Here is a 16573-nt window from a genome sequence, read left to right on the forward strand (position 1 = left end):
TCATTGTTATTGTAAGAAGTATGATGGATTGGTTTATCTCGCCTATTGAATTACATTTTTCCGGGTAGACTGTTACGAAATTGAGCAACTTAATGAAACAGTAATTAACCTAATTTGAGTTGCAGAAAAATGACATGCAACTTCCCATAAAAGACGTTCCTAGTTATGACGTTAGGCCTAACATTACAAATTACAAAAAAGGGTATGGTATTCTCCACGTACTTTTAATCTTTTAGTAATAAATGAAATTAGTAGCTATGTGAGGTCAAATTTTTGATGTTTTCAATTTTAACAGATATCTTTTTAAGTAGATTTCTCCACTGACTTGAAGGTATAGATTAAAATAGCCAGCGAGCCATAGACAGACAGCCTTGTTTCATATTATCACAATTCGTGTAATTAGAAATATTCCAGGTTTTATAAGGAATTTAAAATTTAACTAATATAGTATGTTAAAATTAATTCATTGAATTTTAGTGATATCTAAAAATAAATAAATATTGTTTTAGATTTCATACAGAAGTTGATTGTTCATTGTTAAGATTTAATTGTTGCAAAAGACATTCCGGTATTTATCTGTCGTGGTGTTCAGTAATTGTTGTTATCCAGTCATCGCTTGGCAATAGGAAATAAAACAACAACAGTGCATAAATATCGCAAGACTATAACAAAACTAGCTTGTGTAATTCACCACAACCAATTGCAAGCTATTGTTGTTATACGGATAAGTAAATACAATAATTGTGGTTTTTGTGTCCTTCTGCTTGAAATTTGATATCTGAATCAAATACGTTTAAGCTTCAATGACTTTATGAGTAGTATTTATTTATTTTGATTCTTTCTCGCTTTGTTTTTTCAATTATCAGTCTCCTTTTCTTTTTTTAATAACTCAACATATGATCTTAAACATATATATCGGAAAGCTAATCTCGCATTACTAATATAACTTTATAATGCAAGAAAAATTCTGTTTATTTGAAGTGAGTACAAGGTAAAGAAAACAATGAATAAATAAACATTACAAGCTAAGTACACTTTCCTACGAAATAAAAACAAACGGCGATTCGTTCTACTTGCTTTACCTGTGCGTGTGTGTGTGTGTGTGTGTGTGTGTAGAAGTAGGCCATTTCGTCTGAACTGCAACTTTAAGAAGGAAAAACTGGATGAAGGAATATGAAAGGGATGAGGCCAGTGCATCACCAGGAAGAGGTAGTGTTTCAGGTGTGTGATCGTGATGACTGTTTAAGAAGGTGTAATAAAAAAGAAAGGAAAGAAAAGAAAAATCAGAGCGATTTATCTTGGAGATCTTAAATGCCGACTTCCTGGTTCATTGGCGCAATTCTCTTATTCGCCAGTCATCGCGATGAATCTCACGGGATTCCTCTCTTTCTGTTTTCTTTGTTCCTTCATAGCATTTAATGCAACATCTTTCGTATCCGACTACATTCTAATTCTGATTTAATTCACACTACGGAATGTTTCCCACGTATTTGCAGGTAATTATAACTCTACATTTCTGCATATTATACGATTTATTTGTTTATCTATTTATTTATTTTTAAATGCGTGATAATTCTGATCTAAATTCATAGATGAATACATTTCGGTAAGAATATTGTATTTGTAACATTTCTATAAGTAGGCAAGCGTATACTAGCTTGTTATCTGATTCACAGATGGCGTTTTATTTAAGAGAAATTAAAAAAAAAAAATCGAATTCATTAGGTTGGAAATTGCGATAGTTTCTTCTATGATTCATGGATGAAGTAGTTTTGTTAGAAGATTGTCTTTTTTTTTTTTTTTTCACATACAGAGAGAGATTATACAGAAGAATACGGTTGATGCTGCTATGAAATTTGCAAAAAAAAAAAAAAAAAAGCAAGCATGAAATAAACAAATAAATCACATTTTCCTGTACGATCGTGTGCTTGCGTAAATGTTATCATGCAATAGGAAAGGGACCACGAGTGGAAAATGTTCCCTTATTATTACAAACTCATAATAAACTGTTCACATTGAATAAGTCAACAATTACCATTGTAAAATCAATGACGTCATCACTATATAAGAACGCTGGCACAAAACTCATCCTTTTATGTGTCTTTCCCCTTCATTGCTGTACTTGTTTGAGTTTAGTTCTCCAGACTATTACATTTACATTTGAATATTACATTTGAATTCTTGAAGTTGACTTTCACCCCTGTAGTCTTTCCTGGCACAAGCCCATCACATCTACAGCCTCCAACAAATTTGTGGTTCAAGGCAGCGTCTCACCAGAACAGCTATTAGCAATATAAATTCCAAATTCATCAGGTTTATAAAACTGTTCTCACGTTTGAAATATCAAAAATCCACCTCTGAATTCTTGATGCTAACCAGAAAAAACACTTCTGCTAATACATTATTCTCTCTCTCTCATTTCATCTGCTGTCTTACAGATAGCCCATTTCTTCTTTATGGTTTTTCCTTTTTCTAGGGCGCTATTCCATTCGCTTTGAGTCCACCATTCGTCAGCTTTCCGAGGTCTGTAATAACACGAACATTGACAGCTTACATCCATTCGCAGTCCATTTGTAAATTCGTCAAACCAGATTTTCTTCTTTCTCTTTCATTCCATCTTATCTCTAATCTCTGGAACAGTGTTCCTCATCAATATTCCCTAAGGATAGCACATTCCAGCAGTTTAAAGCGAATATCAGGGGAGATCTTCTCCCTCTAAACTTCTGCTCGCAAAGGGCAATATTTTATTATATATATATATATTTTTTATATTTTATTTTATATATTTTTTTATATTTTATACTACGAATACTACGAACGACATGAAAGACCCTATTTTTCATTGCAATGCAAAATAAAAAACAATCGATTATTATAAACTAAATTAAATTTATATATTATTTACATTAAATTCATTTAGCTTAATAAATAATTAAACTAATTTAAATAGTTAAATGATTTTAATTTATTATAAAAGAACAAAAATTGATAATATTATGGATGCATTTATATTTTATAGAAAATATTGAGAAAATTAAAAATATTTCAAAATTTAGCAAATAGTGTATGAGAATGTAAGTTTTGGCATAAAACCAAATTGGAATACTAATAAAAAGCGAACATACGGGCTTCTATCTTTTAAGTAGTGCATACCAAGGCAATTCCGATGCCAATAGTCACAAGCTTATTGGAAAATTTCAAAAGCTTTTAATGTATCTTTCCAAATTTAGCTATAAAATATGAATGGATCCATAAAATCCTATGTTATAATTTTGAGTTTTATCTTTATTATTAAAGTACAGAGCTGCAGAAAGTGAATTATGATTTTCTGTTTCTTTTTCTGTGATGATGCTGGTCTGTTTTTTACACATAACGAAAAAATGAAAAAAAAAATAAAATAAAAAATAACTAAATAAGAAAAGGTGATTTTAAATAGATTTTCAGAAATCATATTTAAATATGCCTTTTTTTAATTATTTTTATTTTGGAAGTTAACATTTTTTAAAATAAAAATTATTCCATTTAATTAGAGTTTTCTATTGTATTATTATTATTATTATTATTATTGGGAACTGAATTTATTTAATTGTGAAGAAAATGACTTGATAACTGAAACAATAACAGTAAACGCACCTGCATGCTTGTGCTGACCTACAATTCGACGAGTCATCCGAAGTGCCAGCTCTGTTTCTCTCTCTCTCTCTCTCTCTGATATCATAATAGCTCTGTTTGCATTCTCAAAATGCCCGTTTTTGAATTATTTATTGAGTGCTATCGAATTGAGATTCCTTCCCACGATTCCACCATCCGTTCTCATCTTTAGCACGAGAGGTTGACCTCCGCTCATTTCTTAATCCGTGAAGGCTATTATACCACCCATGGAATTGATCTCTTGACAGTATTCGAGTCTTTTCTTCCTTCGGGGGGGGGGGGGGGAACACTAAAGCAGGAAATTACATCTTCAAGGGTGCCCAGTGGAGAATAAATCACTCCGAAAAACTAGTTTTTTTTTTCTCCCCCTTTTTTAAGGGGTTAGCCCTAAACAATACATACTTTCTTTCCTTATCTTCAGCACGATCTTGCTAGAAAACTTGCTCGATGCGAGAGGGAAAGAACAGGGGAATGTAAAAAACCGACCCACTGGTGTTTCCGGTTGCGATCACGATGTTCAAAATGGACTCGAAGAAGATGCAATCACTTAATAGTTTAAGACGGTGACAACACTGCTGGAGGTGTAGCGAAGATGCCCCAATCGCCGAGAATTGAATTTCACCACCTTCAAATTACGCCCGCATTTGACAAGTGACGAAGGCATTATTAGGTCACGGAGAAGCGTTCGCAATTTTCTCACAGGGTTGTTTGCTGAAGCACTAACTCGTACCGAACTTGCTTAATTAGTAGATCAAGGAAGTTCGTGAACACTCCATTTTATCTGAAGGTTTAAGTTTTCCACGTACGGAATTTTTAAAATATAACAAACAAAAAATAAAGAGAGAAAAAATGGCGCCCGCCTGCATTGTCGACCTCCCTCGATGAGTCCATAGACTCCTCCAGGGAGTCTATGGACTCATCGAGGGAGGGCATCTGCTCTATAACTCTCTGTCTCCATCTACAACTAACCGCATCTACACCAACGCCATCTACCGCATACCGCAACAACTATTAGTATTTTCACAGACAATCACAAACATCCATGCTCCTAGTGGGATTCGAACCCGCGGCCATTTGACTGGAGAGCGGACGTGCTAACCACTCGGCCAACCAACTGTAACGTCATACAGTGGCGCACCCAGAGGGGGAGCCTGACCACCCCCAAGTAAAAAGGAAAAAAAAAAAAAACACTAGAAAATTTCCCAAAAATCTTTTTCTAATTAAAATTCTTTTTTTTTATTTATGTTGTGTCTTCTATTTTTATGAATTAGCGAGCATTGCAAATGCTCAGTCATAGGTCGTATGCGATGCGTAGTGTATGCGATCGTCTACTGTACGCATCGTATGCGATGCGTACAGTAGACGATATTCTCACATCGTCTACTGTACTCAACTCGCGACCCCCCCCTCCCCAAGATTAAATCCTGAGTGCGCTACTGACATCATATATTTCAGACAAAACTACACACACACACACACACACATTACATTTTTAATATCTTTAATATTATTATTGTTTGTGATGTGTTGTCTATTGATTTTGATGTATTTATCTTATAGGGTACCTGTTGTTTCCTATTGATTCTCATTTCTTGTATCTATCCCATCTGCACTCAGAGACCACAAGCAAGTAAGTTTTTTTTTTTTTTTTTCCCTTCCTTCTGACGTGCCTTAAATATTTTAAATAAATGTTAACTTCTGCATATTCACATATTATTATTATTTCATTAGACCATAAAAATAATGCAAATCATAATAATAACACTTATGGGATTACAGTCATAAAAAGGCGTGTTTCCTAATCTCATTCTTGTGTGGTGACATCATAAAAGCCATTTTTGACGTCATACGCTGCACAAAGCAGGAATTATGTTGCGTATGTACTGCAGACAATTTTGCCACTAAAAATGGTCTGATTAAAACCAGAATTGAAAGACTCAATAAATGATAAAAAAAAAAAGGCTTTCTAAATTAACCAGTTTCATAAAATTCTCTCATCCAATAACAGAAGTAAATTATTTGGTATTGTTTCGAAATGCTTTGCATCTGCGAATAGTCAAATTTAAATTAAAAAAAAAAAGTGAATTGTTGAGGATTTTTTTGCAATTAGAGTACAGTTTTTTTTTTTTTTTTCACCATTGTTTCTGCTGGCATTATGCCAAAAGTGAAAAGTACAATTGAGAAGAGCACGTGCCGACCATTTCATTAGCAGCCATACAATGAAAAGTTTAGACAGCTTCAGATAGCATGTTATAAATGTAATCGAACCTACAATGAGGTTAATTTTCTCGCTTCTTACTTTCTACTGAATAAACGAACGCCGCTTTATAATTCATTAACTTCCTGCAAGTCAATTGCAGGCGATATTTCCTAATGAGACAGGAGGGTTCGATAGAAAACAGGGAAGGGAGGCTCCTCTGGCTCGCGCTGCAATTAACTGCAGGTGGGAAGAGACGACTTCATCTATTTCCGCGTTAATTTGTCGGAGTAACGGTGTCTGCATTGGGTGGCCCGTCCGACGGCAGCCGAATAGCAGGTCATGCTTGTTCACATTGTGTCGATTTTATTTAGAGAGGAAGTGAGTGCGCGTGTGTGTGTGTGTGTGGGGGGGGGGGAATGCATCCCTTACGATTCTTTAAGTAGCTGATTTGATTGATGTATGGGAACCAATAACAGATGAAAAAAAATCGATAGTGTTGCCATCAGCTCTGAGTGATGAAAGGTTCTTTGTGTAAGGTCTTTGACCCGGAAATTGACCTTTCTGCACGATCCTGATTAATACAGATTTTTTTTTTTTTTTTTTTTACTTCTGATGGCACGTTTACTTTTGCTCGATTGGTCATGTGACCATTGGACTCTTTCTCTGTCTCCATTGCTTTTGGCAGTTAATGGGAGAAGGAAAATTCGCCTAAAAGGAACACTGAACGAAGAATAATTAGCACACTACAGGGGTGTTAAACAGCAAGGATCGGGAACCTTTATCGAACCAAAGGTCATTATACTAAAAAATAAAAAAATAAAAAATAAAAAAAAAAAGATTACATTAAGAAAAATTCATCATTTAAAGAATCATAAGAAGTGCATCCCACATTCCTCACGGACCCACCCATATATGAACGAATAAGTTTGTTTCATACTGAAATATATCCATTTCAAATCATGGTAAGGGATATTTTTATTGTTTTTTTCTGTTCTCTAAGAAAAAATACACTGAAGACTTTTACATCATTGTTTAGGTAATATAATCATTTTGGATATGTGTTGTTATTTTAATATTCCAGGTGGAGCTACCGTACTTGCAGTTCGCACGATAACAGACGTCTACAATGTCAGAGTTGTTTTAAAGCAAACTTGGAGAGAAATAGACCACTTATTTACTTACTGTTTTTTTTTAGCGAAAATACATTGATACTTGAATCTAAAAAGTTAGGGTAAAAGAATTCCACCTACTTTCTTTGAAAAAAACAAAACAAAAAAAAACACCGTATTAAAAGAATTTATTATTTTTTTCTTTACAAAACGTATTACATCTGTAAACAAAATCTAACTTCATACGAAAATATTAATAACGTGTAATTTAGAAATTACCCTGTTTTAAAATTAATTTTCAAATAACCGAAAATCAGAAGTACTAAAGAAATACACCCAAGTCTTCCCCACCCCCTGACACCCACAAAATCGTAAAAGCATTTGGACATACACACGCTAGTAATATTGAAAACATGGCAAAAGTCACCAGAGTATTGACTCTCGCTCTATTTTGTGATTCCTTAAAATCAGAGATCCAGGGCCGCTATACAACTTATCCACCACATAAGGCAATCCTGAATACCCTCCCAACTCCACCTCAACGATATACATCTTGATAGAATAAGAATACACAACATTTCCTTAATCTGTATCTTGTAGGCACATCTACTAAGGAAATTAGGTCACATATCTGTCCCTAGGTGTCGCTGCACTTTCCCCCCTGGTATTTCTCTTCAAACCAATGAACAACTTTCATCGAAAATCGTATCACATGCTCGCTTTGTCACACGCCGTAATCTTTGTGCCGACGAGTGTGAAAGCCGGAGACTTATGTGGACACCGGTTGCGAGACTATAACTCTTAAGTCTAATTTTCCTCAGTCACGGAAGCTAGGATGCAGTGAAAGTGTTCTGATAATGGGGGCATGACGAACATAATGGTTGTTTATTAGAGAAGATGATAAAAACCTCAACTTGTCCAGCTGCGTGTAATAATTAACCCAGGTCAGATACCGTCCTAGACAGATTATAAAGAAAAGAGGGAAAAAATAATCTTATAGTTTCACTTTTGGTCACGAGATGGCGTAACACGATTATCAGTAATCACTGGTTTTGCTTCGGACAAGTAAGATAGCCCTTAGGATACAACAACGTGTACGAGAACGTTCACTTATGTAAATAAGAAAAAGTATGGGAGATTGTAAAAATGGTCAACAGGCTAATTAGTTTATGAAAAACAAATGGCATATACACTTTAATGATTGTTAATTTGCATTCTGCGCAAATCTTGCATCGTAAACAATAATGTTTGATTATCTCGTGGTTGTAGAACGTTGATATCGAAATTAGCACACATCTGTAGGCCCTTAAACTCTCTACCTTTCAATCGCTTCCCAAAACCATTAATATTAATTCCAAAAAAAAAAAAAAAAAACAATGAAGTCAATTTTGTTTAGCGAGCCACACCCAGCCAGAAAAATGCCAATGGATGATAGCTTATTAAATATGCTATCCAGATAATGGAGTAGTTCAGCGATGCAATTTAAAATCCATTTTTTTCATTGCTTAGTAATCAAGAAAGAATTTAATAGTTTTTTTTTTTTAGCTGGTAGCACATATTTTTGTTTTTTGTCGGTAGATGGCGCAACACATACTTTGTATAATTACTGTAATAAACTATAAATCTTCGGAGAGGATTTAATATTATCTGAAAATGAGGTTATCTCAACTCTAATCAATCTGTCAACTTAAATATATCTTCCAAATTTGAAAAGTGCTTTTTTTTAAATATTATTATTAATAATTTTATTTTTAAACTCAATAATAATAAATTGTGATCGTCCTCAATTTAAATTTTTTTTCCCCTTTATTTCTGAAACCTGTTATGTTGTGGGTTATCCTACGTAAATATTTCCTGCGTTTAAAACCTACCATGATACAGTAGCTTTTGCTGAGCCCAACATATAGAAGAGGTGCTATAGGTCACTGGGACACTGTTAAAAGCTTCTCAAACACGCGCTTTGAGTTAACGAAAAAAATGCCAGCCTAAAGATGATTCTCTGGAAGCTCCAACACAGTAAACAATGAAATATCTTACACAAAACTAGTCTTCTTCGGACTTCTTTGAGCATAAAGCACTACGCCACCTAGTGAGGAAATTAAGCGTAATTGTTATTTGATGTGAATTTCGTATTTTTTTTAAAAGGTGTCTTTGCACGCAAATTTTTACGCCATCTGGTGATTAAATTAAACATAACTGATAACTGACGCAATTTTTATTATTATTATTATTGAGGCAGAATAGTTAAATTTCTCTCATTTTATCTACTACATAGATTATTATTCTGTTTTTATAAATTTCAGGCTCTTCTAGTGGCGGTACCAAGAAGATTGTTTGCTACTATACTAATTGGTCCCAATATAGACCCAAAACAGGGAAATTTTACCCTGAAGATATCGATCCACATCATTGTACGCACATTATTTTCGCCTTTGCATGGATGAAGAAACATAGACTCTCGGCATTTGATACGTTGGACGAAAGTAAGGATGGAAAGAAAGGGATATATGAGAGGGTTACAGATTTAAGAAAGAAAAATCCGAAATTGAAAGTCCTGTTGGCAGTAGGTAGGTAAAAACGCACTCATGATTGAAGAGACCCTATGATATATTTTTTGTGTTATTTCTTATATTGTATTATTTTTAGGGAAACCATATATCTTTTTAACAGTTCTGTAAGGATTAAGAGTATTTTCACATAAAAACGTTTAGCTTCCATCAGAAAGATTTTTATATTTTGTTCTATGTAGGAAGTAAACGCCGAGTTTCATTCTGTAAAATGTAAATGTAATTTTAAGAACACATTGTAAAGGAAATGAAAATAATTGCATTTTGATTCTTTTCAATAATCACTAATAGATGGCGTTAGTTTTCGATAACTATCTTTTTTTTTTGTACAATATACGGTAACCCTCGTATAACGCGGATGTTAGGTTCCATAGAAATGCCGCGTTATATAAATCGCGTTATGCGAGACTCAGATCACAGAAAAAGTAGGGTTAGGTTCCGAAATCGTTTTTTTTTTTTTTTTAAGATTATGTAAACAATGACATATCCAACAAAAATATATTTTTTATTTAATTCAGGTAATTCATGTAAGTTAAGAAAACATAAACAACGAAACAAATACATAGCATAAAATTATAAATTGCACGTAAACTTCATTGCACATAATACATAAATGTTTTAGGCAAAATAAAATAAAGTGCTTATTTTAATCGTCATCACTCTCTTCGAAACTAACATTTCGTAGATGTTCTTTATTTACGAGTGTCCAGACGTCATCATCACTTGAAATCTCTTGGACATCATTTGTATAATTCTCATTGCATACTTCGGCTGGTTTAGTTACCAAGAAGTCAGTAATAAGACCTTGCTTACCACTATGCTGCAATTTTTTATGAAGTTCATAATACGGAGCTAAACAAATATCCAATTGTCTCGTGAATTTTCAGGAGCGCTCCATTGAGAGATCATTATCTATAAAATAATTTTCTTGCCAAGTCCAGTCTTATTGCTAATTTCTTTAAACTGAATTCTTTAACGGATTCATCACAATCAGAATCTTGGGCAGAACTTTCTCCGCTATTTGGTTCGACGGAATGCATTAATTGTACCAGTTCCTTCTCATTTAAATCAATTTCCCCACCAATTAATTCACTATTGAAGAGATTGGAGCACTTATGAAGAAGGTGAGTCTCATGTGCTGATCGAAACCGAATGCATCTTCAGTCTTATTCAATTGTTACCTTGGCAGTTTACAGTGGGTGGGTTTACCCCCATTAACAAACGGGTATATCGCAAAAGCGCTCTAAGTGGCCATTACTATAAATATATATATATATTTTTTTACATAAAAAAAGCATTACGTGTTGTATGTAACTCACCAGAAAATAAAGTGCTCAGCATGAGATGAACACACTTATGATTTTTAATGCAATTTCCTGGCAGAAAACGAAGACAATTTTCAACAATAAACACTTTATGCAGTAAGCAATTGACGCACATGCATGCTAAGGGGTATTTCCCCTAATATAAATTCGCTACTTATAATTACATGTGGGATACGGGCAGACACAAATTTAACGAAGATAAAATTTGATTTTTAAGTCGCGCGGTGAAAAATATATGAAAAGATAAAGGGTTACTACAGTTTGTAGACCGTCGTATATCGAAACTGCGTTATACGAAGGTTACCTGTAATCCAAAGAGCGGCGACACACAGAAGGGCAAAAAAAAAAAAAAAAAGCTTTGACCTTTTGTAAATAAATAAATAAAATAAATGATATTTATTTATTTAAGTATTTTTGAATTATATTTTAATATTTTGAATTTAAATATTTCACTTAAAATTTAAAATTTTATTTTTTTTTAAAAAAGATACCTTCACTTTTTTTTTATTAAAAAACACAGAGAATCAATCCCCCCTCCCCATGGCATATCATTCATTACTGGCTATTAATGGAAGCACAATCTCGTAGTTTCACGCGCGATGTGCTTTATTAATTCCTTCTCTGCTATTGTTATTAGGTGGTTGGTCGTTTGGAACAGAAAGGTTTAAAGACATGGCTTCCACTCGATATAACAGACAATTATTCATCTTCAGCGCTATTGACTTTTTAAGAGAACGATCCTTCGATGGGTTGGACATCGACTGGGAATACCCTCGGGGTCCAGAGGACAAACGAAGTTTTGTGGCCCTCCTGAAGGTACATTTTGAGTAACTAATTTTCTTGAAATGAAGATTTAAATATCTATGATTTTATAGTTTATTTTGAAATAACAAGCAAATGTTTATTTCGATTTTGCACAATTTTTAATGATATTTGGTTGTCATAGGAAACTCGAGAGGCATTTGAAGAAGAAGCCAAAGATAAAAAACAATCTCGACTTTTACTGACAGTGGCTGTGTCTGCTGGATCGGAAGCAGTGAGAACAGGATATGACGTACCAGCTGTGGCAGCGTAGGTATTTCCGTTTTTATTTATTTATTTTTTATTGTATTGTCAATTAGAGTTTGTCAATTTTAATAAGAAAATCTGTCATGCCCTGAATTATTATACAGATTGTCAGAAGCGCCATCTTGTGTTGTTATTTTGCAGTTATGTCGATTTCCTTAATATCATGTCGTATGATTTCCATGGCAAATGGGAAAGTCAAACTGGACACAACAGTCCTCTGTATGCACCAGCTAACGAAACCACATGGAAGAAACAGCTATGTATGGTAATGTCGTACATTTTTGAAATCCGATTAAGCATTAAACGTAAATTGAAACCCATTTTAAATTTTACACAACGTAAATTTTAAAAAAAAAATTAAAAACTTTCTTAAATTACTTAATTTTATTTTTTTCTTTAACTTATATTAAAAATATGTTTAAATAAATTTTTTTAAAGCACGAGGCTGTGCTAAAGTAGTCATATATTATTGCTTAATATTCTTTTTTGTTCATTCTTGTTAATTGCTTTTACAGGATTTTGGAGTTAAGATGTGGGAAAGACTTGGAACACCAAAAGACAAAATTATTGTCGGAATGGCAACTTACGGACGAAGCTTTACGTTGGCTAATTCCAAAATAAACGGATTTAATGCTCCCGCTAAAGAAGGGGGCACACCAGGAACATACACCAGAGAAGCTGGCTTTCTTTCCTATTATGAGGTATTTTTGAAAATGTATTTGAATATATTTTATTAATTTAAAATCAATCCCTATTTTATGATTTTTATTACTTTATTTTTTCATGTGTATGTTTTTAGAATTTCATTAGCATTGTCATCTATTATTATTAATAACCAGGATAGCTCTTAGGAAGCGTTTAAGTCCATCTTTGCTTAAGTCGATTATAATTCGATTTTTTAAAGCACGAGGCTGTGCTAAAGTAGTCATATATTATTGCTACTTACTTATTTTGTGTTATATTCTTAAAGTTACACCGTGTCTTTTTTTTTAAATTTATTTTATTTAAAATATGCAGGTAATTATTTATATTTATGTGGGATGTATGTATATATCTTATCATTTGACTTGAATGGATTTTTAAGGTACGTTATTAAGACTTATCTAACTACTAAACTGGTGTTTAATTTAATTGAAAAAAAAGAGGATAAATTTAAATACTTTATAAATAAAAAATGAGGAAGTATTTCACATATTAAACATCCCTCTTATATGTTGATTCAGAGTTAAAACTTCTTTGTGGGCGCACGCCTAAACTTACCTCTCCCAAACAATTTAGAACTTAACTCACCTTGATTATTGTATAAAAAAAAAACATTAAAATGGAAGAATTCCAGAAGAAAGAAAAGCATTTTTACACCCTTCTTCAATTTGGATAAGTATCTTCAATGATCGAAATTGAAGATAATGTAGTCATCTTCAGTGGTATACCAACACACACTCCTGTTCTCCTTTTTTTCACTCAAAAAGATCTCACTTCACCTTCCATTATTCCTTAATAATGTACAAATCACTAAACAAATCTTTTTTTTGCACTGGCATTTACCTCTAGTCTTTCCCAGCATAAACACCTCACATCGGCTGCTTCTTCAGTCTAATAAAAAAAAGCATCCTCAGTTATGAAATGCTAAATGTTTCTACCACTTTCTTAGATTACGGCCTGCGCTAAGTTTTGTCGTTTTGGTAATTTAAATCTAACTTCTACGAACGTGTTAAGCTTTGTTTCGTAAGGTATGTATGAAGCTTGTTATCTGGTAGAAAGGGAATAATGACACTAGTCCTTGAAGCATCGTAAATTGTCTCCATACTTGTGCTGCGCCTTCATAATCAGTATTCACCGTCCTGCCAACATAAAAACAAATCATTTAATCTACGTACTAGTCGCCTTTAAGTGATCAACAGAATTGTTATTGATCACTCAAACAACAGAATTATTTGAAAAGAACACCTAAAGTTCTCATGGGCGGTTTATGCCCAAATCCAGTAGCCCAAATCCAGCCTACCGTTTTATTTCCGGTTATACAAGCGCCCGAAGCTTCTGACGAACTCAATGTGCGAAACATTTTTCATCCCGAGTTTTTGTCTGATGTGATTACAACGACATCATTTACAAACTGCAAATATATCGCAGTAAGAGAAAAAGAAAACTCAGTTTGGCCTCCATAGAAAAATATGTTAATATGAAAGCCAGAACTATTTTTTATGAAATTCTATTGGTAAACCATTCAACCTGGTATTTATTCGACTTGATAGTATTTCATAATTATTTGTCAAATATCAAGGATTGGCTATCCGAGATGGTCATCTCTTTGAATCATCTATCTGTTCTCCAAGATATTCCAAGAAAAATAAATCTTTTTTTTTTTTTTCCATTTTTAAGGAATAAATAAATACGCATGCCCATTTCTTATAACTCCAGCGTGATTTGAAAGTTTATTTTTCACTTGGTTAGACTATAATAAGTTTAGTTTAATCCTTTATCGAAGTGTGAGCAAACAAAGTTTGCGCCTGAAAGTATCTTCAGGACTGGGGTAAGGTGGTACAACACCAGGGCAACTCGTAGCAAAGGTGGACCAAGCTAACATCACTCCTATCCCAGTATCTCCCATAATGCAAAACACATCCCCTTGCGGATATGTCTAATGTTATGCATTAAGGGAAGGGCCACTACCCAGACTGGTTTCGACCTTTATTGAGGTCTCTTCAGTGGGAGCCAGGCCCAGAGGTGGAGATACTATGCAGAAGCAATAGCAGGTCATCTCTACCTATAGGAGTTGCCAAAAGGTTTGCCACCTTTTTTTTTATTAAATTACTCTGGATTTAGAGAAAGATGTTGAAAGTTTATTTTTTACCTGGCTCCCACTGAAGAGACTCAATAAAGGTTGAAACTAGTCTGGATAGTGGCCCTTCTCTTAATGCATAACATTATACATATCCATATCCAGCGTGATTTATACCAATATTTTTTTCTATTTATTTATTTTTAAGCATCTTCATAGCTCACTCGCCAGGACATCGTGATATTTTCTGTTTATTTGAAAACACTTGGGTCCGATTCCCGTCTAGGAAGAAAGAAATCTTTAGAGGCTTTTCCAATGAAGGTGGGTTAGTTGGTCGTATGCAGAACGGAAGCATTTTCCTTTTGGAAACTCGGGTTTTTCGTCTTCACAGACGCCAGAGAATGCATGTAGTTCAAGGATAATAGCATACCATAAACATAGGTTTTTACTCAATAGCAGAACATCAGTAAAGTTGAGGGATCTCTTTTATACCTCTAAGTAACTTTTTAAATTCTGTAGGATGCCAGTTTCAATCCTTGTAGATGGAGACTTGCTTCATCCTTTTAAGGCATTGATGAGAATGCAGCCAGCGCATGTTATATTGTTGTCTGAATTTCTGAGAGAAAAATGTCTACTTGTTATCTAAAATTACTTTAGCCAATGGTCATCTATATTTTTCAATTTAAATGTTTACAACCAATTATTAACAAATGATTTACAAATAATTATTAATGAAATAACATAATCTCTATTGACTATAAATACCGCTATGATCAAGTGGCCAAAAAGCATATTTTTTGCATACATTGGCATGTATGCAAAAAATATGGCTTTCCTACTTCTGATAACTGGTGGCAGCATAAAATAGAGACAGTATTGTAAAAACGAAACAGTAAAAATTCTCTGGGACTTAAGAATACAAACTCATCGGCATTTGGAACACAACAGACCCGACATCACAATTATCGAACATCGACAGGTTTTCGATTATTGACATCGCTGTACCCAGTGATCACAACATTAACAACGAAGAACTGGAAAAAATTACTAAATATCGAGATCTGGCAAACGAAGTTGACAGACTATGGCTTAAACACATTAAAGTTATCCCAATAGTTATCGGTGCACTTGGCACAATTTCAAAGAAGCTATCCAACTATTTACAGCAATTAAACATCAACGAAGTGATCCCCATAGGATCTACAAAAAACAGCATTACTTGGAACAGTCCAGATTTTACGACGCTACCTGACGGACTTTTCTTAGATTCTTGGGTAGAATCTGAATTGTTCGTTATCTCCAGTCAAATTGTTGTTTAAATGATATCTTGTTTTGACTGTGTATCAATTATGTGAATAAAGTAATAACGATATTATTATTATATTATATTATATTATATTATATTATATTATATTATATTATATTATATTATATTATATTATATAATGGAAGACTACAAACTATATATTTTTTTATTTTATTTACCTCATGGAAATCCCTTTTTCTTTATTAAAGTAATACTGAAGCAATCTTGTGTATTTTTAAATTAACTACTTTAGTATACTATTTATTAATTTTTTTGTGCAATGTTAATATTTTTTTTTATATATTACTCTTAATTTTTAGATATGTGAATGGCTGAAGAATGGCGCTACCTATCGGTGGGATGAAGAACAACAAGTACCATACGCGTACGAAGGAGATCAATGGGTTGGATTTGATGATGAAAGAAGCATCAGGAATAAGGTACTTTTATTATTATTATTATTATTATTATTAAATAAAATAATAAAACTTTTTAAATTCAGTAAATACTGCAAGAATTATAAATTATAACAAATACAAACTTTATTATCCATCCATTGATTCCTCGA

General features: G+C 33.4%; 1 protein-coding gene across 1 annotated transcript in view; it reads left to right on the forward strand.

Moving 5' to 3' along the window:
* The first annotated feature begins 1374 nt into the window (after positions 1-1374).
* LOC150097357 (putative chitinase 10) overlaps positions 1375-16573 on the forward strand; it is a 36282-nt gene continuing 21083 nt past the window's right edge. The window contains exons 1-8 of the mRNA XM_090407148.1: positions 1375-1496; positions 5212-5281; positions 9264-9527; positions 11490-11668; positions 11799-11923; positions 12062-12185; positions 12436-12621; positions 16326-16445. Coding sequence (XP_090263274.1) covers positions 1476-1496; positions 5212-5281; positions 9264-9527; positions 11490-11668; positions 11799-11923; positions 12062-12185; positions 12436-12621; positions 16326-16445 — 1089 coding nt within the window. The 5' untranslated portion in view covers positions 1375-1475. The remainder of the gene's footprint in view (positions 1497-5211; positions 5282-9263; positions 9528-11489; positions 11669-11798; positions 11924-12061; positions 12186-12435; positions 12622-16325; positions 16446-16573) is intronic.

Source organism: Typopeltis vanoorti, chromosome 17, assembly GCF_054136105.1.
Source record: "Typopeltis vanoorti isolate ZY-2024b chromosome 17, IOZ_Tvanoo_1.0, whole genome shotgun sequence".
Classification (NCBI taxonomy): domain Eukaryota; kingdom Metazoa; phylum Arthropoda; class Arachnida; order Uropygi; family Thelyphonidae; genus Typopeltis; species Typopeltis vanoorti.